The sequence below is a fragment of the Oreochromis aureus genome, linkage group 12, assembly GCF_013358895.1.
Source record: "Oreochromis aureus strain Israel breed Guangdong linkage group 12, ZZ_aureus, whole genome shotgun sequence".
NCBI lineage: Eukaryota > Metazoa > Chordata > Actinopteri > Cichliformes > Cichlidae > Oreochromis > Oreochromis aureus.
Window position 1 is genome coordinate 32,242,905 of NC_052953.1, and position 25,863 is coordinate 32,268,767.

Genomic DNA, 25,863 nt, shown 5'->3' on the forward strand with positions numbered 1-25,863 from the left:
TGTTCATTGTGGGTCCATTAATGTACCCTGTTGAGCTGTTTTTGGTTCTTCGCCCTCACACTGACCAGAGATATGGAAGAGTGAATGAAAGCACTGATCACCTGGTAATGATCATTTATAAGCAAGTGGGATGACTTTAGAAAGAGCTCCGTGCATGTCAAGTGTTTCATTATTTTATTATACATTTTAAAAATATGTACAAAATACTATAAAGTTTTGTTTTGAAATGATAAACTAAAATATTCCAAGTTATGTTATTTTGTTGTGATACAGAAGGCAGACCTAATGGACGACACAAACACACACAAATAAGCAGAACTATCACATGACACAGGTTTTAGAAATTCATACAACAGATTTTAAAGAGCAGCAGAAATTCACTGTCACTTCTGGTATATGTGTGACCTTTACTGTGACACTTTGACACCCACCCAATGCCTCCTTTGTGGTAAATGTGTCCAAAAATATTATACAAGTCATAAGTAACTCCAGTCATTTTTTTTTTTTTAAACTTCAACCACAGTTTACTGAATCACCATCAGATTTTAATCAAACTTCAGCTGCTCATTTATTTGCATCCACCATTCCTGGGAACAACCTTTCAATGCAGGACACACAACTCGCTATAAATAGTTTTTTTTATTTTTTTATTTTTAATGTCTTTGTGGTGTATTCTGCATGGCTGGCAGGCAAGAAGGGTGCACAAATAGACGAGGTAATATAAGAACTTTAGGTGATTCCTGGATTTATGATGCTATGCATTCAACAGACCTCAAAGTGACACAGCTGAGACTGTCAGACTGATGGGAAACAGCATTAGGGCAAAATAAAGACTGGAGTTCTGCATTAAGCTGCATTTTAATAAAAGTTCTGACGGCTTCCTGTAGCTGTACTGCAAAGTTGAGCATCAGTTCATCCAGGGGAGTAAGCATTAATTGTTGTATTTAAGTCTAAAGACAACGTGTTGTCGTCTTTAGGTTGGCAACATCGCTTGGCAATAACCTCGGAGATCACGGAGGTTAAACATGCAGTACAACCTTCGTCTTGTTCCGTCTGACAGCTCTCATGGCTGAAGGCTTCCCGTGGGCTGCCGTGTGATACTGACAGAGCGTCTGTCAGTGGACCGGAGTCACTGCATACCAAACCACTGTTCTTGATCGGCCCACTGAGCCGCCTCACTGTCACTGCCCTCAAGATCGCCGTCCTCCCCGCTGCCTTCCATGTCGTCACCATCCAGCTCCACTGTGGCGTCTGTGGGGCTCTCCTCCTTCTCCATCTTCTGCATGCCTTCTAATGATTTCTGGTCATTGGGATCCAGGCTTAGGACAGAAAACCACACAGTTTTAAATTAATAAAAAAATACTTACTAGATTTTATGACAGCGTTTTCCCATGATCAATAATCAGTGTTTACCTTAATGCTATACTGTACTGGTCCATGGCTTCTTGGTAATCATTGACAGCCACTAGGAAATCTCCCAGCATCCTGTGCAGGACACAGTCACTTTGATTGGCCAAAGCGTTCCGCAGGAGCGCGATCCCTTCTTCATATTTCTGTTCCCGGCCTTCAAACAAGAAAAAAAAAAAAAGCAAAGGCAACAATTTTATCTCATCTGTATGTGAAGCTTCTTTTTCCTCCTTTCAAGTCATTAAACTGTAGATTTATTTATCATTGAGGAAAGGAGGAAAACAGAAGTACTTAGAGTCTTTTTTGCTGTACGTACTGAGGAGTTCAGCCTTCTTGACCACAGCCTTGGTGTAGTCAGGTCTCTGGGCCAGCGCCTTGTCTAAAAGGGTTTTGGCTTTCTCCTGAGTCACTGGGTCTTCCAGGCACACTGTGGCGAGGATGGTCAGAGTCTGTGCATTGGCTCCTAAAGTCTTATAGATGTTGTTAGCCATTCCCATAGCCTCACGAATCCCATTGGATGCCAGATAACAGTCAATTAGACCTGGAGTCATTAATACTTAGTTATTGCAAGCGAAACAAAAAGAATCTGAAGAGCCAAAAAAAAGCTCAAAGTAAGCCTACCTTCATAGCAGTCAAGGCGGCAGGGTGCCAAACGCATGGCCTCTCTGAAATGGATGATGGCTTCCTGAACTCGGCCCATGTTTCTCAGCGCCGCACCCTTCAGCAGCAGTGCCTGAACACTGTTGCTGTTCAGCTGGATGGCCTTGGCTCCCAGGTAGAGAGCCCGGGAGTAACGCTTGCTATAAAAACTGTGACAGCTGAACAACGCAAATTGAAAAGTTTAATGATATAAAACACAGAAATTACATGAGAGAGATTTTGTCTGAGAAAAGTGAGATTACTCACCCAGAGATCACCCACGGTTCAGCGTGCTGATCAGATATATTGAATAATCGACCTCCCAAGACTTCAACATCCTCCAGGTGTCCCTCACGGGCCATCAGGTAGCCATAAACATCCATACCTGAAAAAGCAAACATGTTTCCACATCTTTCTTTATTAAGGCTACTTAGACCTGTGTGACACACAGAATATGATAATAAAACTGTCATCAACTACGAAATACATGTGTAAGTCAAAAAGTTCTCTCCTGTAACGCACCTTTGATGAGGTAAGGGTCCAACATCTGGGCTTGTTCAAATTTGAGAATTGCATTTTTCGTGTCACCTGCCCTGAAATAGACATCTGCCAGGCTCACCAGGAGGTCCACGTTGTCCCGCAAAAGTGATTTCTTCTCCAAAGAGCTGAGAGTGTTTCAGGGAGGAAGTTAAGACTGTCACAAAACATGGCTCACAATATTCAGTCACTGTGTACAAATCATTATTGCTTTGCTCACCAAATGGTATTAATAGCTCTCTGGTTATCCCCTGCATGTATGAAGGCGTACGCTTTGATCCAAACAGACAGCCAGTCAAGGTTGGGGATACTCTGGATCGCGTCCATAGTCATGGAAGCCACCTCGGCTCCTTTGACTGACAGAGAGAGAAGACCTAAAGGAAAAACACATTTTTCAATTGTTTAAAAGAGATGCTAAATCCAAGCAGACAGTTTGTTTTAAAGCGGCATGGACATAGGAGAGCACTGCAGGTACAAACATCTTAGCAGATGAAGTGCTGCTTGCGAGATTACAGAGTCTACGGTGAACACGCATACCAATGATTGCATCCAAGGCAAGAGGGCACTGTCTGAGGACCTCTTTGTAACTCGTCACAGCAGATCGCTCCTGTCCAGCTTTCCTGTACAGGTTAGCTAGCATCATGTTGATCTGAGGCAGGAAGGAACGCAAAAAGGTAATTACTACACCTTATACAAGTTACTGCACTTGAGCTGGTTTCAAAAGGTTAAATAGAGCTTCATACAGTTCCATATCATATGAGCCCCATTTCAACAAAACTGGACGAATAACTTAGGAAGAGTAGAGATCTGAAAACTAGTACACAACACTGCTTTGGCCCTAAATTTACCAGAATTCAGGGGTCAGAATGAATGTAGGTAATTTCTGATTTCAATTAATGACTTCTGTTCTTATAACTAATACCCTAGCATATCATGAAAACCAACCAACTAACAAATTTTAGCATCAGTGAACAAATTTTAGTAAGGTTTGTTAAGATTCATTTCAGTCGTATTTTGACTGTAGACCAGTCTTTGGCTTCAAACTGTAACTGTCACACTATTTCCAATTAACAGATTTCATACTGCTAGTTTTTACTTAGAAGGTGATTTTACTTTAAAACAACTACTGCTGAATTGTTACCAAACCTAAACTTGTAGGCGCATTCATTATTTAGTTCTAAAGCAACTATTTGAATTCACACAGTTACTAGTCTAATCAGTTAGTATAAAAAATAAATAAATACATAAAACTAAAGCATGAGGTAAACAGTGACTGACAGTCACTGTGTTAACAGACTGTACCTTCGGAGTCCTCTGTCTGGATGGTATCCCATCGAGCACTGCAATGGCGTCTTTATCCAGTTTCAGAATGGTGTAGCACTCAGCTATTTTGTACTTTACCTCAATCTCTGAAGGCAAACTCTGAAAGACAACATTCATTGTAGATGTACATTATTCTAACCAGTCATCCTGTGCTCTGGATATTCATGTGGTGCTGCAGGACATCTAAAACCATCTTTACATTTAAGGCATTTTAATAAATCACTGGCAGGATGAAAGCCTTAGATCAGGGGTCGGCAACCTGCGGCTCCGAAGCCGCATGTGGCTCTTTGGGTGTTAAAGGTTGCAGACCCCTGCCTTAGATTTACTTTGTGTGAAAGTAAAGTAAAATGAGATTTTAGTGTTGTTAAAAAAACAAACAAAAAAAAACAAAAACACAACTGCAGGTAAAGACAACAACAACAACTCAAATTACGAGGAATTTTAGTGGCTGATAAGGATCTACATTACTCCTGTCAAACTTTATCAAATGTAATTATTAAATGTTTCAATGAGAAAGGCAACTTTTAATTACTATGGAAAGAGTCAAAAATTCGGGAGAGATGTTGGGCATCAGCAACCCTAATGTTCAATTCTGTGTCAAGCCAAGCCAAGCCAAAGATTTCTATAACAAATTTAAAATAAAAAATAAAATCCCCCAGGTGACCAAAGTGCTATTATAGATTTCAGGGGTTTTTTGTTTACAGGAAATTGTCAAACACACCTGTGCCTGTATGTTAGAGGCAGCTCCACCAGTTGAAGTACGAACTTTTGATGTTTTGCTGAGCACCTTCTTCTGTTGCAGAGCCATGCTGTATTTGCAGGCAGCGTTGCGATACTCTTTGTCATGGAAGATGGCATCAGCATGGTAAACCAGCAGCTGGTACTTCTGAGCCGGCGAGAACAACTCTCTTCCATTAAAAAAACAACAACACACAAACAGTAAAGTGCTCAGACTGAGGAAAACCATCAAAACTGAATGACACACGAAAAAACATCAATGCACAAACTCATAAAAATTGTCCTACACAGTTACCGTTTTTAAGTCAGTCACTCTAGAGTGTCAAAAGTATGACTGGGTAAGAGAACGTTTACGACAAGTTTTCTAATACAATACTAGCTAAATTTCAAGCTATTTCATAGCAGCATTGTTAAGTGCATACGCTTGTAGATGCGACTATATAGTGAGGGAGTACACACAGTATAAACAATGTATATAATTTAAATTGCACTCGCATTTAAACACTATCCGATAATGAAAAGCTTCGGTAGAAATAATAATGTTAGCTGTTGTTGACTAGTTAGCTTGGGGCTATCGCTACCACTGGTATTGAAAAGCAGTCTTCGGGAATTAGACGGTTCCCGCTCAGACCACGACTTACGGATTGTTGTTGCTCATCGTCAGCAACAAACTACTCAAAATCCGGACATTAGAGTAAAGGCCTGCTGCAGCCATATCCCGCACATAATCTATTACATTCATTTTGGATTATTTGAAAGGCTCGCTGTAGGTATCCGGCTCAGGTTAAAAGTTTGGGCTCTGGAACGGCTAATGTTAGCTAGCATCTGACGCATAAGACGTCCAACGGCTGACCTTCCTTCCGCATAGTGCTGCGTTTAAATGCTCTTCAAAAGCTCGTATATTTTCAAAACTTTAAAATAAAAACCTGCCTGAAATCTTTGATGTTGAGTAAAATAAGTATTTTATCGACTTTACTTTTATTTTAGGGACGTTAGACGAGAAATTACATTTTACAAAATATTTTACAGACCAAGGCGTCTTTATTTAATTATTCTAAATTTGTTGAATCTCACATGTCGCGATAGCTTTGAATGCATCATATTTGTTTTTGCTGCAGCACTATTTTTAAAATAGTTGGAAATTTTGTTTCAACTATTGACCTAAACTGTCGTATTTTATCAAATCACGCTATTGCAAAATTATGTAATAAAAGTACGTGATATAATTATAATATATTAAAACAGTTTACATTGTCGCTAATCTAATATTAAAATATGAGTCAAAAACAAAGGCTTCAGACTACCCTATATAATAATTTTGAGATAGTGGATGAAATATAATGAAGGTAGCAGTGAGCCCCACTATTATACGAATAAGGATTATTTTGAACTGTTAATGGAGCTGGAAAAGAGTATAACACGTTCTCTTTAATGCAAAAGAACGGTGAGCTTAATATATCATCTGATTTTCTTTAGATGTGTACACATGGTAGCTTATTAACTTTCCAGTAGTGGATTTCAAAATATTATTTGGTTTTCATATGTACCTGTTTTCAGTGATATCAAGTTTAATAGCAGGAAATCTTTTTCAAGTAACCTATATTTGACAACAGCTTAATAAAACTGGAAATTCTGTTTTTGGTGTGCCACCCCAATATTTTAGTGGCCCCCATATGGCCACCCTTTTAAAAATATTCTGGAGACGCACCTGCTTAAGAATTGTCCATAAAGATACCACTTGAATAAGCACTGTTACTTGGGTGGACTCAGGTAAACTAGGACACTTTTGGTGAATTGCGCTGTGTTGAGGTGATGTTTTACATTATAACTGTTCAGGCACTGCACTTTTTTGTGTGATCACAAGTGTTCAAGTAAAAAGGGCAAGTGAAAGGACAACGTGAAACAGAGATAACTGGATGAATTTTAAGATAATTTTAATTGAACATAACAATGTAACCTTGCATTTCAGTTACATTAAACTGCCAAATGTTACTTGCTCAAAGATGCTCAAAAGCTAATTTTGCTGACTTAATCCAAGCAATGAGCTGCCACTACGTCTAAATGATGTTCAGCAAAAAAAAAAAAGTTTGCACATCGGTTCCTCCAACCAATATTTAGGTTGGACTGAGACTGCCAAAACCACAACCTAATAGACTTTAGTATGGCTACAAACCACACAACAATAATGATAATAAACTGTACAATAAACAACAATCGATCAGTGTAAATCATCACAAAAAGGTGTCTGTAGCTATTTGAAAAGAGAAAACACTCACTAACAATCATAGTCTCCCTGAGAACTGACCTCAGATGCTTTATCTGAATGGTTGGGGGTGGGGCTGGTACACATTTACCAGCCAGTGGAAACTCTTTCAGTGATGAGGATGTACACATCCTGGGCAGGGAGGAACACTGGCTTGAGCAGGAGTCAAGAAGGCAATTTACGTGAAAAGGGAAAGACCTCCAAAAGTTGAATCTGTTCATCTGGACGTAGCGTTTTGTGGGAGAAACGTTTCGTCACTCATCCAAGTGACTTCTTCAGTCTCAGCTCACTGCTGGTTTCCCCAAACCTTATAAACAGTACATTTGCATAATGACTGAAACCAGCCCACTGAAGGAACAATGGGATGTGAGGTCAGTTCCTTAATCATAATTATGCAAATTCCCATGACCATTGATCAACAATCACTGATCAAAACCCATTGATCAAAGAACACTGATCAATGGCCATGAGTACCATTCACAGAGAGTTGGGGAATGGCTGCAATCACAGCGTTGTAAGATGGCGAAAGATGTACCCTTAGGCCCCCTCCTCGATTCAGAGATGGTCTTTCCCTCTTCACGTAAATGGCCTCCTTGACTCCGCGCTCAAACCAGCGTTCCTCCCTGTCCAGGATGTGTACATCCTCATCATTGAAAGAAAAGGGAAAGACCATCTCTGAACTGAGGAGGGGGCCTAAGGGTACATCTTTCGCCATCTTACAATGCTGTGATTGCAGCCATTCCCCAACTCTCTGTGAATGGTACTTATGGCCATTGATCAATGGGCTTCGATCAATGGTCATGGCAATTTGTATATTAATGATCAAGGAACTGACCTCACAGCCCATTGTTCATTCAGTGGGCTGGTTTCAGTCATTGTGCAACTGTAGTGTTTATAAGGTTCGGGAATCCTGCAGTCAGCTGAGACTGAAGAAGTGGATGAGTGACGAAACGTTTCTCCCACTGAAAACGCTACGTCCAGATGAACAGATTCAACCTTCTGGGACATTTACCAGTTTCATTCGTACACGCTACAGTCTTATTGAATCACATCTACACATCTCTCCCCGAACGCATTGGCGAATAATTTTGATTTTGCTGCAGTACAAGACTGATACAGTTTTCCAGTTTGTTGCTTGTTGATTTGTCTTGATCAAATGTTGCTTTGAAGCCACACATAAACACAGTCGACCGCAGGCGCGCATGCGTACAGCTCAGGCTTGTGTCAAAACACAGAGGGAAATCAGCAGCAGGCACAGGCAGCATTAAGATCTCAGCTCGGTTTGTTCGGGTTTAGCTCCTCTCTTCGTAAAGTGTTTGTCTACACGGAGTGCTTTTTTTCAACTGCGCGTGCATACCATGACCGAACAATCAGCATTGCTTCTTCGAAAACAACTGGCAGGTAATAATAATGTAAAACTGTAAGCAAATAGAGCCGACATAAAGGCTCCATACCTTAGCAGCTAACGTTAGCTTTTTTGTGGCTTGGCAAAGCTGTGTTTACGCAATAGAAGTAAGCTCAGAAAGGTAGCCGAACAGCATAATGGATTCCTTTATCAGTCTAGCTGAGTGTGTGGCTAAGCAGCTTTGAATAGCTTACCTGTGTTGTGAATAAATACATAATTTTGAAGTATACTGAGCTCAAAAACACCTCAAACAACACATTGCAGGACCAGTCTAGCTAGCTAGCTTGCTAGCAAGTTGGGCATTAGTTAGCTAACGGAACAAAGGAATAATCAACCAGGCACTCATCTGCTCTAAACACTTTAGCGTTGTTAATGGTAGCGCTGTGCACCGCAAGGGTTTCATAGATCTATATACTAATACATCAGTATTATGGATTTGAAATTGCAAATCCATAATATAGCCACTTAAGATACAATCTAACGTTTCTGATATCAAATATGGCCCGGAGTCTAACGCGGGAGGCAATCTATATTAGTATTCAAGCCCTCAATGCTGAAACTCTTATTGTTCTCCTTTTGAAGTCTTTTCAGAGATGTAGTTGATTTTATTGCTGTTGTGCCCCGTAAATGACACATGGATTCACGAGTCTTTAAAACCCGTGGTATAAAGTTTGGTTTGCAGCTGCGTGACTGTCCAGTTCCTTCAGCTCTCATCTTTTAAAAGTAAACCAATACCTCAGTCAACACTTTGCTATATGAGGTGCAGCTTTTCATTTAATGACTTTAATGCTATAATTCAATTATAATTTTACCCGATAGGGTAAAAGAACTTAATGCAGCATTCAAGATCAGGTGATGAAATCTGCCGTGGATCACTAAAATATAAAAAACAATATCCGGGAAATCGTGCAGTCTTAATCATGTAAATGATATTAATTCACTGTTAATACACTGCAGCCAAACTGGTCCATTTAGCTAAAGTAACACATTTTGTGAGTCCAATTTCAGCACACGACAAACACAAGTGGTATGTATGTTTGTATATAGCATGCTGTATTAAAATGATAGCATCCAGTTACACAAGTGATTTGGGATTTTGCACCAACTGACCATCACATACAAATATTAGTTACTCTGTGTGTGGGGAAAATGAATCATTGACAGTGTTTGATGCAGTTTTTCTTTTCAAGTCAGTGATTCATATCAGCAGTCTTCATTATTTTTGGACATCACGATTCGATTCTGTAAACAGGTTGTTCAAATGAAAATTTATGGAGTTTCAGTTTTTGCTCAACTGTGAAGTAAAGGTTCATCTATTGTGTTCCCATAGTTTCCATGTTTGTATTCAATTTATTTGTTTAGCCATATCAGGGCCATATTATCACCTCTCAATGACATAACACAGAGCTAAGAGTTATTAAAAAACAAAAACAACTGCCTGAAACAGAGCATTTAAATCAGCGTGAACCCTGAGCTTTTGGGTCATACTGATTAATTGTACATATGCTGACATAATTTGGTCATCTTTATTATGAATATATATTGTATATGACATCAAATGAGGAAAACCACAGGTCAGTGGTCAAGTAATTATTCCTGTTATTTTTATTTGAAGACTTTCTGTGGGCTGTATGTGTTGTTGGTGCATTGTATCATAGAATTTCTGTGGACATCCACACTGTTACAAAAAATTGGCAGGACTCTAGCAGGCTTACAGACACAAAGTATAATTAAGGCTTTAAAATGAATGGATGTGGAAAGTAATCTTTCTGTTTCTTCAGTCCTTAGCAACAGACTGCTCCCATGGAACCAGAGTGTAAGATTGATCTATTTCCTATAAGACCAAGGTTAAAAGAGTGCTTCAAGCACATGCCATGTTGAAATATAAAAAACTGAGATATTCGTCATAATGCCTTGTGTGGGTCGGTCTCTCGGTGGCTTGGGAAAATTCAATCAGCTCAGTTGAGTGTATATAGTACTTGTTGCTGATTCATTTTTAGTCACCTGCTCTTTGTGAATTCACAGATGCTAGATACCTCCCACAGTGAAGTGTGTCAGCATCAGTAAACAACGTGGGCTTGCAGTTTACATGATATCCACCAAATAAGTGTCTGGGACTCCAGCACAGATTTGTTTTCCTCTGAAATTATGTGCCACGAGTTTGTCATAATAGTTTATTTCTGCTGGGTTTTATTTACTCAAGTTTGTTTGCATAAGTGAAAAACCAGAGCTTGGTTACCTTGTCAGTATGTCAGCTGCATCATGTCAGCTTATGTTCTCTGTTAAGCTGCTACCACTTTCCCCCTAGTCTCTTTTACTTGTGTACTATTGATGTCAGCTTAACTGATTGTTATGATACCAAAATTCTGAATATCCAGAGATACTTTTATAGCTCGTAGTAAGAGTAGGGGTCTGTCAACAAAATATGTTAACACCGTGGATGTTGACTTGTCTTCTATTCCTAGTGATAGGCCTTTCTGTACTACAGTTCTGTTTTTACTTTGCTACTGACTAAAATACACTTTGTGCCTCGGTTTTTCCCAGAGCTCAATAAGAACCCCGTGGAGGGCTTTTCAGCTGGTCTGATAGATGATGATGACATATATAAATGGGAAGTTGTGATCATTGGTCCACAAGATACCCTTTTGTAAGTAAGAAGGTCTTTGGTTGAGATATTCAGAAACACAAATGATGATTTAATTCAGTCATTTGTCAAGTGTTTGTGCTTTTTTTCTGTATTTCTCACTGCAGTGAAGGAGGGTTTTTCAAAGCATACCTAACCTTTCCCTATGATTATCCACTACGGCCGCCGAAGATGAGGTTCATAACTGAAATCTGGCATCCAAATGGTAAACACACTTCTTACCCTTTGATCCTTTTACTCACATAGTCTCCTTTGCCATCACTTGATCTCTGCATATAAATAGATTTATAAACTCTCTTTTACTGAACAGATCCATGCGACTGACTTGAAAGTGTAACCAAAAAATGTGTGAAATTCATCTCCACAGTTGCAAAGAACGGCGATGTTTGCATCTCAATTCTGCATGAGCCAGGAGAAGATAAGTTTGGTTATGAAAAGCCCGAGGAACGCTGGCTTCCGATCCACACAGTAGAGACAATCATGATTAGTGTTATCTCCATGCTCGCAGACCCCAACAGCGATTCACCAGCTAATGTGGATGCTGCGGTGAGTTATTTATGTCATTCTTCAAACGCTGGAAGTCCCACCTTTTTATTTGAGCAGCTCAGGTAAATCGAGAAAGTGTGAATAAAAGAATCTGGTTCTCCTCTCCTGCAGAAAGAGTGGAGGGAGGACCCTAATGGAGAATTTAAGAGGAAGGTGGCTCGCTGTGTAAGAAAAAGTCAAGAGATGGCATACGATTAGGAGTCAGCTGTAAATTCCAGGGTAAGCAAACTGACCTGCTGAGTAAGATGCGCATGGAATACCTTGCTTCTGTAAGTAATAACTTCATTCTGTATTGCAGTTAAAGGAAATGCCTTCAGAGGGAAAGATTCAGCAAAAGGCTTTTGCACCCCTTGTTTTGCCAGTCAAAGGAGTTGGTTGGCTTCAACCACGTTTTTGTGAACGGTTGTCATTTTCCGCCAGACGAACCAATTTGAGAAACCTACCAGCAAAATTATCCTGTTTCTTACCTGGAATTGTATATTTAATTTAATTTATTTTGAGAAAAAAATAATGATGTAAAATATGTCACTACTGTAAATTAACTTCCTTTTTTTATCTGCTGCTGAACAGTTTCTACTTTATACCAGGTTTCTTATGCAATTTAGTGGTCAAGATTGTGTAAAACAAAATGAAAGCCTGTTGTCATTAGGTCATCACTTGTCCTCCCTGCTTCATACTGAGATAGATTAACGACAGCCCAACGTCAGCTCTGTCCGTAGATGCGATTTTTTTGTCATTGAATCACCGTTGCCTTTCGTCGGCGTCACAGTTTGCCCCGTCTCGTTCAGAGGGACAGGTTGAGAACTTTTTGTGGTATTCACATTTTCTGAGAAAAAGCCTTCTGTTAGCATTTTCTTCAAATGTCAGTACATGTAAGAGTTTCAAAACCATGACTCTCAACCTGCATGATCCCCTCAAACAGCTCTGTTATGTATCGTTTTAAGCTATGGATGCAAATGGAACAGCTTTACGCAGCACCTTGAGAGTTGTTGTTTTATTATTGTTAGACTCACACAAGCATAGCTAATGGTAACAGGAGGTTAGTGCCAACTTCTCAGGATCAAACTTTAGTGGGATCTCGATTAGCAATCAGTAAGATAAACTTAATGCTCACCGTCAACAAAGAAGTCTGATAATGATCACTTAGTTGAAGTTATTGAGAATCACGGACAAGCAAATCCAGACTGTGAAAATAGCCTAAGCTGTGATTATTCTGCATGTGGACTGATTAACTGGCATCTGCGCTTACCTCAATTTAAACGGATAGCATATTTGACCAGGTTTATGGTTGAGTTCTTAATCTGTTGGGGAATACAGGGGATTTTAATGGCTCCTTAGTAGAGTTAGGCTAGTTATTCTTATTGTTTTGTCGTGGCACATTTGGCTTCCAATTAGTGCTTCATATTCACTCGCGGGCTTGGACTCTTCAGGACTTTGGCTAGTTTGTGGGATAGTGTTTTTCTGTGAACATCTTGAGTTCTGATCGGTACATACTTCATTAGAATTTATCACCTTCACTCGATTACTAAATCTGGGTTGTGATCCTTGACAGAGACTTAACTCGCCGCTTAGTAAAGCGTAAGCAAGTGGGGGCTGAACGCGACCGTCCCCCATTTAGGCTTTATTTTAAAAAAACACTAAAAGGTTGTGTTTGGGTGGAGTCTGGAAACCATTGGCTTTTGTTCACCTCATTGATGATGTTGTTGCTGAATATTAAGCCATGATGACGTGAACTCTGTATAACGTATTGATCTGTGACTGACACTGAAACATAGCTATAACCATCTTTTGGCGCATGCAATCAGGTTTGAGGGAGTTGGGGTGAGTTTCAGTAGGATACCATTGGTAGTGCATTCTGGGTGAATGTGATGTGTACAGTTGGTAGATTTCTGTAGACTTGATTATCACATAACTGCTGTTGACATTACCTTTTAAAGTCAGAATTTTCTAACCTACCATGACCTCCTCTGACCGGTGTTCACTGTATTTGCACAGATTCGGTGCGTTTGAAATGTCATTAAGCAATACGCTCTGAAAATGGTGTGTCCAGGTAATCCACCCTAACGCCATTCTTTTCGTTTTTGTTTATTTTTTTTGTTTGTTTTTTGTTTTTTGTTTTTTTCCATTTTGTGTCAATGCAATGTATATTGGACATGATGCTCAATAAAGTGTGTAAACAGAGTGCTTTGTAATGTTGTGTTTTACATTTTTGATGAGGACACACTCAGGGTTCGAGTATATTAGACCTCTGCTCTGTAATTGGAACCCAGTGGGATACTCTCGCGTTTCAGGGCTGGTTTCGTTTCACAATAATAGGCTCTGCTGGCTGCAACATGCACTGAGCAGACGCTAGCAACCTTTCTGATATAGGACAGGAAATACTGCTGTGTGTATAACTGAAGATGAGGAAGCGGGTTACGTTTGCTGAGAACCTGAAAAAAGAAAACTTGTTCAGAAATGGAAGTGGTCACATCTTAATGAGGTAACATGGTCCTGACATCCTCGGTGAATTAACATAACTGATGGATTTATGAATTTTCACAGTGAGAGTTGTAATTTGTTGTTTTTAGATCTGCAGGCCCTAAGAGGAGATGCACGGGTGGTGAGTTAGATTTTTCTTATTTACCAGCTGGACATGAACTTTTTGTTAGCGATTTTTATTTTTAAAGGTTTAATAGAGAGTGCATAAATCAGAGGTTTGTATATAGTTGATTACTAAACCTCGGTTGAAAAATAATGAGCTGCCAATGTAGCTTCTAGACTGCCATAAACATCTGGATGTTGTTTAATGCTGCTGATTGCAAATTTTAGTTTCACTTTAGTGCAACAAATTTTGTTTTTTTAATGTAATTTTTCAGACTTTTGTTTTCTTTATTTCATCTGTCTACAGCTTGGCTAAAATGTTTTACACTTTATCCACAAATTTAGCCTAACCAACATTTGTTAATTAACTTTAAACTGTTAATTTTTGCTATTTCTCCTGTTCAAAAATAGTTTTTACAATTTATCCTTAACTTACTAGTGTTAGACTAGTTTGTTCATTTCTTTTAACACCGCTTCTCTCTTTGCTTTCTAACTTTTGGTTTTTGTGCCTTTTAATAAAGTAACACTTAAGTTAAACCTCTTAAATCAGTCATATCTTGATTAAAATAGATTTGAAATCAAACAGGAATATTTACAAAAACCGTGTCATTGTCCAAATACATGTATACATCAGTCAGCCACAGTATTAAACCCACTAAAAGAAAGGGTGAATAACATTTCGGTGGCACGTGTCATGGCATACAGTCATGAAGAAGAGTTTTCACAGGACATGTACTTGAGGTGTACTGTGAAAACTTAAGGACACCCCATGATTCAGTAGCTTGTAGAATCACCTTTAGGAGCAGTAACCTGAAGTCATCATTTCTGTATGATTTAACTGTCTCCCAAATCATTGTGGAGGAATTTTACAGCTTCTTTGCACTCTTTACAGCTTTGCCTTAGTTCATTGAGATTTGTGGGGATCTTACCACATTATCTCAGTCAGTTTAAGGTTTGGACTTTGACTATTTTTGAGTCACATGCTTGGGATCACAGGCCTGTTTCAGGAGCCCAGCCAATCTTATGCTGTCGAACAGATGGCCTCATATTTGACTTTATAATACTGTTGTGTTCAGAGGACTTCAGACAGATTTCCTGTCATAAACACAGCATTGTTCATGTTGCTTGTTGGTAGGCTTTGAATGTCTACCTGGTCAGCAGGTGAGAGAAATCTACAGAGGACAACACACAAACATACCTGCAGGCAGCCAACACCTGAAAACGATACATCCTCCAAAATCTATGATGTCTGCCCCTTTCTTACAGGTAACCTCACAAAACTGGAACAGGTAGCTTTTGGTATTTTTTTTTTTGTTTTTGTTTTTTTTGACCATCAGGGGCTAAAGAACCTCCCCTGGGAAAAAATATGGTGTTTTTTTCCTTTTGCGATGCTGTACTACATGTCGTTCACTGTGCTCGTGCTCTCTCCTCCTCTTTCCTATCTACCTATCAGTGCTCCACTCTCGAAAAAAGGCTAAAACTGCCCCCCAAATTTTATTTTTATTTATTACTATATGATGTGAGTTTTTCTAAAGTAACAAACCTAATAAGCTAGACTGATCAATTTAAATCCACCCAGAACAGGACTCATTTGATACTAGTGACAGATTTTTATAAGCTGGTTGATAGGTTCTCCAATTCAAAGGCCAGCCGGTTTCTTTAGCAGAGCAGACACAGGTGAAGTTATGACTTGAGCTGACAACAAGTAATATTTGCTGGAAAGCTTTTGTTGCAAAACAGTATCGTCTTAATATGTTTAACATTGTGTTCCTTTTTACAGAAAAGCACTGGGGTTAGGGTTAGAGCACAAACCTAAAACACACACTGCTACAGTGGGGACAGCCATTCTCCCTCCCTCCATGTAACAGGAGAACTAGTGAGTGAGTGGGGTCTGGTTTGCTTTTAGTTGCAGAGGGAGCATGGTGGCAGAATGCAGGCATGCGATGGAGGGCTGAAACCCACATACAAAGTGAAGTAAAAGTTACCAATTTTTAAGGCACAAAGAGTGTTTTCTAAATATGCCATTCCTGGTGAATAGAAGTGATTCTGTACGGGTTTAATTCATGCCAGGAGAAGAACTTGATTTTCCCATTTAAAGCATATTTAAGGAATCTCTTATATATAACGACCTTACTGTCCTTCTGCCATGTATAATCACATCTGTTCTTGTGTCAGGAGCCAGCTTTTACAGGAGGACGCACACCCTACCTTTGCAGTATAGCAAACATCTACAGTACAGAGCACATGAGACGGCAAATGAAGCAGCACTATCTCAATGTCCTGCACGCATGCATTCAGTTAGGTCTGTATCTGAATTCATTCAGAATGCAGTGAAAGTTTGTCTCAAACATAAACTGACCAGCAAAGTCCAACCCATCCTGTGTTTTGGATTGCCCAGGTCATGATGAGACCCGCAGGAGATTGTATGGAGATCACCATTGCAAAGAAAAGAGCATGCTTAAAACTGATCCAGAGAAGAACAATGCAACTGCAAATAAGCAACAAAGGCAAAGGAGAAGCAGCGACAGAGCTTATTCTGATCTCACACTTCCAAAAATAGTTAACAGATGATATGTATGTATTTATAAATAGATTGTCGTAGGAAAAGTCTTACATTCATACACATGCTAATATCCAAAATACATCAATAAATGTAACATATCTGTTATTAAGTCAGCATGTTTATACAGTGGCTCTATCAGTGCTGTCATGTATCTGAGACTTGTATTGTTTGCATGTTCTCTATGGGGACTTCATCTTCCTCCCACAGTCCAAACATACGTTAGGTTGGTTAATGTTGTCTGTCTCTCTGTATTTATTTATTTATTTAAAAAGGATTATAGTTTCTAATTAGTTTTTTATTTTTTATTTCATTTGAACTTTTTTTTGCTTTTAATTCAATTTTATTGTTTCAAATGTTTAGTTTTAGTCAAGATTATCTTGGTTTTAGTCTTCGGTTATTATTGGGAAAATGTAGGAATATGTAAGAGGTAAGATTTAGGAAAATCATTATAGGTATTACAAAAAACAAACAACATATTGCTTGAAAACGTATGTTTTGGTCACATATAAGAGGAAAGATTCGGGAAAACTCAATAAATGTCGATAAATATGTCCACCAAAGCCTCGTAAGAGAATTTTTTAAAAACTTTTACCAGACTAACTTCTCTGCATTTTTAAAACAATGTTAATTCAGTAAGTTTTCCAAGTTCACAAAGCTTTATGGATAATTTTTAATATTTTATTTTAGTTAACTAAAGTGCATTTTGTTTTTAATTTATCAAATTTTTGTTTTTATAGTTAAAACTACTCCAGCTAGCTGTTTTTTTTTTTTTTTTTTTTTTTTTTTTTTTTTTAGTTCCCTTAACTAGTTTATTTTTCTTTAACCGGTTAATTAGGTTTAGTTAACTATAATAACTTTGGTAATGAGCCTGTCTGTGACCGTAGAGTGACCGTGATTAGCTGTGACAGGCCTGTGTCTGACATAGCAAACCATGAACTGCGTCCTGGAAGGAAACTCTATAAAAGGTAATATAAAGAACACTCGAGGAAGATACGAACTGAAATTTGCTGTAAAATGTACATATTTAATACTATAATCTTGATGAAAGGTGTTCAAGCTACGAAATTGTTCATTTGGAACGAACAAATAGCTTTTCTAAGGTGGCTAATAATGAGTTAGCTTTAGGGGTAACTTTCCTGTATGAAAAAGTTTCGTTTCTTGGTATTAAGAAAGAGAAATATTAAGGTTATAGTAAAATAATATAGTATAGTAAATAACAATATTGTGTCAAACTTGAGCTGTGGAGGGGCTGTGTTGTGTTTCAGCATTTGGGAAGGCTATTCATGCCCTGTCCCGGGTTGGAGATGAGCTGTGGTTGGATCCAATGGTCAAAGGGGTGAGCAGCAACAGCAGCTACATGTAAAAATGCTCATTGACGATTATAAAATGCTCATTGACGCTTTATTAGGTACACTTTGAAAAAGTATTTAAGTTTAATACTATTAATTTATTTTTTTTAAACTGTTGTAAATGGCTTGTTGACCTATAATGTGTCGAAAATGATTGAATAATATCAAGTCACCACATGCCAAAGAAGCTCTATTATTGGATCGAGTTGCGGTTGAACATTGTGATGTTCTCAGGTAGGCTGTAGCATTTAAACCATGCTTATTTAGTACTCAGGGGATATTTTCCATGCCCCTACACCATTACACCACCACCATCAACCTGGATTGTTGACAGAAGCCAGGAGGGAGCCATGCTTTCATGTTAATTATGCTGCTGACCCTACCATTTGAATATTGCAGCAGATATCGAGACTCATCAGACCAGGCAACATTTTTATTGTCAAATACAGTGAACCCTCGTAAATTATAGCCTCAGTCTCCTGTTCTCAGCTTGAAACATCTGCTTCAAGGTTCAGTGTGTGGTGCTAGCAGAGATCCTCCTCTGCATACATTAATTAAGAGAACTGTTGCTCGCAGGATATTTCCTTGTTTCTGTACCATTCTCTGTAAACACTACAGTGTCACAGTCAAATCACAGTAGACCAGCACATTTGGCATTAACAAGCATGCAACCTTCAAAGTCACTTCAATCACTCATTCTGATGATTGATTTGAACTTCAGCATTGCATTGTTGTCATGTGATTTGCTAATTAGATATTTGTGTTGATGAGCAGTTTAACAGGTGCAACTAATAAAGTGACCAGTGTGTATACACTGTATCGATAATCTCCAGGTGTTAAGGTGTTCACCACCTTACTTCCTCCACACTAATTTCTCTCTCTCCCTCTGAAAGTTGGCCCTGAGATCAGTGAATTCTGCTCATTCTGCATACGCCTGCTTCCTCTTCTCGCCGCTCTTCTTCCAGCAGTACAGTCTGGATTCAGTCAGGGAGCAGGACAGTGGACCAATCAAATGCAAACTGGTAATGAAGGTATATCGGCATTGCTGGTTTTTCATTTGTAGGCAGAAACATCATCGTCACAAGTGACGGTTCAGTAAAATTAGGGCTACACATCATGCCGTTCTTTCAAGACTTTATGATTAAACAGCATCTCTTTGTTTTTAAGTCTGTGCTGCCACTTTTCCGTTGTTCGACTTCTATTGAGCGCAGTGTGAAACAATGTCAGATATCAGTCAGCACTGGGAGTGACCGAGTGATCGTTCAGTTTTTCTGCAGACACGGTAGGAAATGGCATCAATGACAAAATGTCATATTTCATAGGTGTGCATGCAATTTATATTTTGAACACATGGTGGCACTGTGCTCTAAATGTCTCTGTTTTTGAGTTAGGCATAACAAAAACCTACAATGTGCGTTTCCTGGAAAGTGAGGCGCTGCAGGCAGTGTTTGCTTCACACCTCTGTCCCAATGTGCTGAAAGCTCCTGCCAGGTTGGCATTTCAGCATTAGAGCCTCACTCTTCTTTTCTACAATCAATACATGCTGGCTGCCTGTTGGTTTTGTGTTTCAGACTATACCAAGAATATATATTGACAAAAAAAACCTGTTATCAGTTAGCAGCCAGACCTGCCTGCGTGTGTTTTCCTCTTTCTTCAGGCTTCTGGGCAATATGGTGAAGCATTTCCACGCGTCTCAGGAGGAAGTCACTCTGTCGATGTCCGCCCTGAGAGTCAGTCTGAGAAATTACAACGAGGGGAGAAATGGTCAGTTAATGTCAGACTACCATTTTGCTCACGCCCAGTGGTAACCTGTGACTGACACGTTTCACAAAGTGCTTGAAAGTTGCACAAGCTTTGAGATCAACATAAGACTTCCTAACATACTGCATGTTCAGTTCTTTAAGCACATCAAAGGAAACACTGTAACGACTGCTGTTTGACTTGGACGTACCTGTGTGACAGATCACATGAAGATGATGCACACTGAGATGTCCTTACACCCAGACGAGTTTGACTACTTTCAAGCCGGAGTGGACTCGGACATAACCTTCTGTCTGAAGGAGCTGAGGGTAACGGGGTTATTTTTGGAGGCCTCCTTTCTCGTGTCACATGAGAATATTATGTGTGCGGAGAGTGACACTGGCTCACATGTGGGCAATTCATGTCTAAGAGGTCATATTGCTGTCCTGTACCCGGTGCTCGGTATCATTTCCATGTGAACTTTCCCCTCAGTGCTGTGACTCATCTTTATAGCAAAGATAGCTTGACCTGAGTGAGGCTCCACTACGTAAAAAAAGTAACTGAAGTTGAAGGCTCCTCATTGCATGCTTTATTATAAACTTTAAAGCCAAGTAGGAATGAGTGTGGATTTTATGGGCTGCTTAAAGGTTGATCTTCAGCTATTTATAATTGATTAGCAGAAAAAGCTGAGAGAAGTGTAATGTGTAGACTAGTGTGCTCAGTGAAGCAAAATCACATGGCTTATAAAAAAAAAAAAAAAAAAAAATGGAGACAGTTTTGTTGGATATTTGAAATAACAGTCTGTGTACGTTCAGTTAATGAGACTTGGCCTGCATTAATGCCTACAACTCTTCACCCTAATGTCTTGGAAAGTCACTTGGGCTTCCCGCTGTGAGGCTCCTCATTAGTCCGCCTAGTCGTCTTCTTCCTGTCGGTTTTGGAAAATCGGGTTTGGACGGATTAGAAACTAGGCTTTAAGTTTTAGTCTTAGCCTTAATTTGACGTATATCTCCAGGCTGATAATAGTTAAACATACATACATATAATACATACAATATTAGCCCACACTTTTCAGCAGTTAAACTCAGTTGTTGCTTTTTTGTTTTTGTTTTTTTGCCAGGGGTTACTGTGTTTTGCGGAGTCACATTGCCTTCCGGTGTCGGTTCACTTTGGCACTCCAGGAAAGTACGTTTCCTTGCTACTGTCATTACCTTGAGTGAAATTTAGGCTTTGTGGTGCTGTTCAACAAATTAACACCAGCCAGACTGCAGCCAGACTAACGTTTGTGATGTGTTTGCTGCTAAAAAGTAAAAAGTGCTGACAAAAAAAAAAAAAAAAAAGAAGACACAGTGAAGGGATTTCTGCCATGGAAACGCACTTTGTTTGCAGGCCTGTGTGCTTCTCTGTGGAGGACATGGTCCTTGAGGCCACTGTGGTGCTGGCTACGCTGGCTGACTTTGAAAGCAGAGGCCCCTCACAGCCAACAGAGACCCCGGCCCCAACTACACACAGGTAACGACCACCCCTGGCTTTACTTGCAATACTTTTAAGCATCAATGCCTGGCGGGGGGGCGGGGGGGGAGTAATTACTGCAATACATTATTTTTCAAAGCTATTTTTTTCATTAGTTTGAGCAAAATAAAAAACCTGAGAAAAATCACAGAACATAAAAGGAATTCCTCTCAATGAAAACACAACAGACCACAATCTAGTTAGAAAACAAGTCATTGCCAGATAAAAATGCTTCTAAAAAAAAAAAGATCAAAATCATTAAAAAAAACTGTCATAATCAAAAAATCTGCTAAATACCGCAACAGATAATGGTGCAGATTAACTTTCTACGTAGTCCAGATATTTTATGACATAAAGAAAGGGTCCACAGGCCTTTTTGAACAGCCTGTTTGTTTTTTTGCTTCTTTTTTTTTTTTAGTTGAGAGTTTGATGTCATTTGTCTTACCTAATCTATAATATCTGATAACTTGAGCTTCCATTTACATTTTTAAGCTATTAGCCTAAAAGTTTGTTTGTAATTATGCCCCTGGATGGCAATCAATTAGGATCTGCACTCACCGGACACTTTAGGTACCTTTTTTGCCTTCAGAAACATTCCTTAGCTATTTTAGTCCATACTGACACGACAGCATCACATAGTTGCTGGCTATGTGATGCTGGCTGCATATCCATGATGTGAAACTCCTGTTCCACCACATCCCAAAGATGCTCTGTTTTACTGAGGTCTGGTGACTGTGGAGCCCATTTGAATTCAGTGAACTCATTCAGGAAAGCAGTTTGAGATTATGAGAGCTTTGTGAGATGGTACCTGCTAGACGCACATGTCAGAAGATGGGGACGTACACTGTGGTCATAAAGGGATGGACATGATCCACAACCATTATCTGGCCTTTAAATGATGCTCAGTTTGTACTAAGATTCCCAAAGTTTACAAGAAAATATCCCCCACACCTTTAAAACACCATCACCAACTCGAACTACTGAAACAAGGCAGGAGATCATGCTTTCATGTTGTTTATTCCAAATTGTGGTCCTGCCATCTGAATGTTGCAGCACTTATTAAATCAGGCAACATTTTCCGGTATTCTGTTGTTCAATATTTGTGAGTCAGCATGAATTGGATTCTCAGTTTCCTGCTTTTAGCAGACAGGAGTGCCACCTGCTGTGGTCTTCTGCTGATGTAGGTTATTTGAATTACTGCTGACTTCCTATCAGCTTGAAGCAGTGATACATCTGTCCATATATCTTGTATATGATTATTTTTCTAACAATTTAAATTGGCAGGAGTTACGTAGGTTAAGAAATTATGACGTGTGAGGAGTGTATTTATTTTATCGTTATGTTGACTAGCTGTTGTCATTGTCTCAGTCTTTGTGCGTCCAGTTTGTCAGGCCTACAGTCCAGTGTACCGAAGAGCAGAACTTCCTGCAGAGCTCTACCTGAGCCTCTCTCCTGGCACTCAGTCAAGCTGGTTTGCCCTCATTGGCTGTTTTTAGCCTCTTAAGAGGCATCATGTTGCAGCAGCCAGCCTTGTGTCTGTAACGGAGATAAATAGGGCAAGGTCAGGGCACGCAGGGTTGGGTTAGAAGCCCGTCAGTGTGACAGTCTATAATCCCCTCCTCCACACTATCCTAGCCAGAATCTCTGTCCTGCTTTGCTAGCCTGCTCTCTCCCTATTGTCCTCTACTTGTGGGTCTAGTTGGATCTTATTACACCATTCCCAGCTGCACTGCTCAACATCTGGGTCATTTGTAGCTCGTTTTGCTTGTGTACACTGCTGGAAGTCTGCAGAGACATCACCAACCCCATGACTCGGCCCTCTGCAGTGCTCCTGTCTCTACTGCTCAGAATTGATCTACATTTTAATGCTTTTTTTTCTCCTTATGAAATTTATCATGCAGGATATTTCTGACTATATGCAATGTGTTTGTGTTTTTCATGGTATGATAAGTACAATACTTGCTTGCCTGCAGACTCTGGGACCTTTAGAAATCTCTTTACTCCTTCCTGCTGTGCTCCTAATTACGTGTCTGGGTTACTTCTGAGGTTGACATGTCGTGTGGTTGCACACACGAGGTTGTTGTTTTGTTCCCTTTTACCGTGCTTAAGGCTGCTTTCAGCATCTGCTGATACAATGCTAGGTACTGTTTTTGTAAAGGCAAATAACAGTAATGTTTTTAATATTTATATGGAATCGGAAGGTACTACACAACATCCTCATTTCTAAAACTAGTAGATATGATTATCAATACTGTGTGAATATATGTGTGTAAAAAACACTCTGAATCTGTGTTGAGATACAAATTTGCATCATCATCATCCTGCGTCATCTACAGCTTGCAGACACAAGCGTGTTCTGTCTGTTCCCAGCTGTGCAGATGCAGCTGCTCTGCCTGTGGGTATGCATGAGACTCAGAGCAACAACCTCCAAGTTCTTCCTGATGTAACAGAGCTTGTTGAATCCAGCCAAGGCAGCCCTATAACCTACCCACCTGTTCTGATGCAACTCCAGTGCCAGGGCGACAACCTTGCAGAACTCTGTGTACCTGCTGAGGCCTGTGCTTGTGCTGGAATGACCCCACCTTCCAGCATGGTAATAAAAGCTCGCTCTTGATTTTTAAATCTTAACTGGGATCTGCAGATGGCCTGTGTGTTCCTTGTGGTTTGGATGCTCTACACTGCCACAGTCTTTCTGAGAAGTATGGCTCAGGGTGTGCTGTAATGGTTTACAATATCAGCTGAGACATGTCTTATGTTTTTGTCACCCCTTTACATTTAAAGACTGTTGCTGGAATCCCAGTTGAACCCAGAACCTTTTATCAAATGTCTGCTATGCAACTTTCCCTGTTAACACAGTTTTATTGCTTAATAGTGTTTAAATTTAAGACTCCTCAGCTGATGAGCCTTCAGGTCATCCTCCAAGCTGCAGACTGCACTGTGAGGACACCTCTGGTGCAGGCCCGACTCTCAAGACAGGAAGCGTTGCCAAAATAAAGCATGCTAGTTGAAACTCCACCATCTAAAAAATATTTCAAATGCACAAGAAGATTATGAAGGCAGATGTGCAGCACTAAGTGAACTTAAAGTTTTGCTTGTGTCCATGTGAAATAACTGACTGCTCCAATACTGTTCTACGTATCAGTTCTGTAGCATGTCATTATTTTGAGCAAATTAACAGTAATGATTTATCATAGGAATATATATATATATAGATTTTATTATTTTTGAAAATGAAGGACGTGGTCATCGCCTGACGCAGTTCTGGGAACAGCTCTTTGATTTTACTTCTGGTTGTCAGAGTGGAGCTTGCAGCAGAGGTGTTCCCACACTCGAGATCTTGAGCCAGACCCCCCTGGACTGTTTTTAAGTGACCCTCATGCAGTGTCCTCTGTTGTACTGAGATTTAATGTAGAAATTGACAGGTGGTCAGAGCAAATGCACAAGTGCTGTAAATCTACAATGAGAAAAAAAAATGGCAGAATGTTTTTGAATGAACTGCATAGACTCATGTTTGGATATTTGTATCCTGTAGATCTGCTCCCTGCTGTTCAAGGCCTTGTCCTCAGAGCTTGGTGATGATGACGATTATGATGATGGTGGTGCTCCCAGACTACCTGTCCTGGCATATTTCAGTGACGAGGAAGACTATCCGAGGAGCCCGTCACTCTGAGGGAATAGCAGTTACCCACTAATTAACAATATTCTTCTCTAAATAGTTATCAAAGTGTTAATCTCTCCAGGATAGTTTTTATTAAATATTGTTAAAATGTTTTTTCCAGTTACTGTTCATTGGAACAATATACCATCCATGTAGTCTGTCAATAAAAAAGTGCCATTTTGGGAAGATGCCACACCTATCTGATGGTAACTGGCACGCGTTGTGTCTGAGGAATGTGGTAGCACAAACACAATGTACAAAGTGTTCCCAGACTGTTGAGCAGTGAGCCAAATGTCCTTCATGTGAATAAAATGCCGCCACAGTGTGTGTTCAATACACATCAGAGCCATGAAATACAGCAGGTTAATAAATATTATAGTCTTTATTTAAACATTGTACACATGTGAAAATGTTTTTTGTTTCTTCCACATAGACATGCTCTGGTTTAAACAGAAAGATGAGGTGGATGAAAAAGAGTCGTCCAGGGAGGTGTGAAACAGGAAGCAGGGACTATGGAGCTTACAGTGGTAGAGCCAAATGACTGGGAGAAGTGCTTTATCATTTTTGTTAAGGCTGCTTAGATTGTCCTCAGTGCTGTAACACTTAAAAATCACATTTTGCCAACTCACTGTTCACCGTCCTGAATCTGTTCTCATTTCAACATGACACCTGACAGCGTGAAATTGTCAGACACATTAAGGAAACGATCCTTTAGATTAGTGCAGATTGTAAACAGTGATCTGAAGATCCACGGGATTTTCTAAGTGTGGGATGGCTTTAGTACTATTCCTGATTGAGTGCAGAGAGGAAGCAGATTTCAGGAGAAAGGGGGAGGGGGATAAAAAAAAAAAAAAATACACTGGCGTTAAGACAGCAGGGCATGATGGGAAAGCTCTTTTTTCAACTCTTATGGCTACTTAACAGTTTAATGCTTTGTGCTCAGTGCTGGCACATTT

The 25,863-nt window shown here is 39.7% G+C and overlaps 3 protein-coding genes across 5 annotated transcripts; 2 read left to right on the top strand and 1 right to left on the bottom strand.

Moving 5' to 3' along the window:
* Window positions 1–147: 147 nt before the first annotated feature.
* Window positions 148–5,497, bottom strand: anapc7 (anaphase promoting complex subunit 7). Its single transcript, XM_031742802.2, has 11 exons — window positions 5,286–5,497; window positions 4,628–4,814; window positions 3,886–4,005; window positions 3,121–3,232; window positions 2,804–2,957; window positions 2,569–2,711; window positions 2,314–2,431; window positions 2,029–2,225; window positions 1,724–1,948; window positions 1,414–1,564; window positions 148–1,319 (listed from the first exon to the last, which is right to left on the bottom strand). Exons 1-11 carry the CDS (start codon window positions 5,384–5,386, stop codon window positions 1,130–1,132), a joined length of 1,698 nt encoding a protein of 565 aa, XP_031598662.1. The 5' UTR covers window positions 5,387–5,497; the 3' UTR covers window positions 148–1,129.
* A 2,622-nt stretch (window positions 5,498–8,119) lies between these two features.
* LOC116322669 (ubiquitin-conjugating enzyme E2 G1-like) lies at window positions 8,120–13,684 on the top strand. The gene is made up of 6 exons (XM_031742801.2): window positions 8,120–8,308; window positions 10,857–10,959; window positions 11,064–11,161; window positions 11,324–11,502; window positions 11,614–11,721; window positions 11,801–13,684. The coding sequence occupies exons 1-5, from the start codon at window positions 8,266–8,268 to the stop codon at window positions 11,698–11,700; spliced, it is 510 nt and encodes a 169-aa protein (XP_031598661.1). The 5' UTR covers window positions 8,120–8,265; the 3' UTR covers window positions 11,701–11,721; window positions 11,801–13,684.
* A 3,774-nt stretch (window positions 13,685–17,458) lies between these two features.
* Window positions 17,459–25,762, top strand: rad9b (RAD9 checkpoint clamp component B). 3 transcript variants are annotated; one of them, XM_031742815.2, is made up of 11 exons: window positions 17,459–17,613; window positions 17,914–17,984; window positions 18,891–19,028; window positions 19,165–19,279; window positions 19,389–19,488; window positions 19,655–19,761; window positions 19,960–20,066; window positions 20,858–20,922; window positions 21,127–21,249; window positions 23,620–23,842; window positions 24,782–25,762. In XM_031742815.2, exons 1-11 carry the CDS (start codon window positions 17,580–17,582, stop codon window positions 24,917–24,919), a joined length of 1,221 nt encoding a protein of 406 aa, XP_031598675.1. In that variant the 5' UTR covers window positions 17,459–17,579; the 3' UTR covers window positions 24,920–25,762. The 3 variants fall into 3 exon arrangements, with proteins under 3 accessions (XP_031598675.1, XP_031598676.1, XP_039476875.1); XM_031742816.2 differs by having other exon boundaries at window positions 18,891–19,019; XM_039620941.1 differs by having other exon boundaries at window positions 23,762–23,842; window positions 24,782–24,919.
* Window positions 25,763–25,863: the final 101 nt, after the last annotated feature.

Bases quoted from the DNA above. Each gene is read 5' to 3' on its own strand.
- anapc7 (XM_031742802.2), bottom strand. From the start codon at position 5,386: ATGAATGTAATAGATTATGTGCGGGATATGGCTGCAGCAGGCCTTTAC. The intron at 2,958-3,120 runs GTATGCGTGTTC...TTTTTCCTTTAG, and splicing joins TGCCTTGGATGCAATCATTG to GTCTTCTCTCTCTGTCAGTC. The intron at 1,949-2,028 runs GTAGGCTTACTT...TAATGACTCCAG, and splicing joins CCGCCTTGACTGCTATGAAG to GTCTAATTGACTGTTATCTG.
- LOC116322669 (XM_031742801.2), top strand. From the start codon at position 8,266: ATGACCGAACAATCAGCATTGCTTCTTCGAAAACAACTGGCAG. The intron at 10,960-11,063 runs GTAAGTAAGAAG...TTCTCACTGCAG, and splicing joins GGTCCACAAGATACCCTTTT to TGAAGGAGGGTTTTTCAAAG. The intron at 11,503-11,613 runs GTGAGTTATTTA...CCTCTCCTGCAG, and splicing joins CAGCTAATGTGGATGCTGCG to AAAGAGTGGAGGGAGGACCC.
- rad9b (XM_031742815.2), top strand. From the start codon at position 17,580: ATGAACTGCGTCCTGGAAGGAAACTCTATAAAAG. The intron at 20,923-21,126 runs GTACGTTTCCTT...CTTTGTTTGCAG, and splicing joins CACTTTGGCACTCCAGGAAA to GCCTGTGTGCTTCTCTGTGG. The intron at 23,843-24,781 runs GTAATAAAAGCT...TGTATCCTGTAG, and splicing joins TGACCCCACCTTCCAGCATG to ATCTGCTCCCTGCTGTTCAA.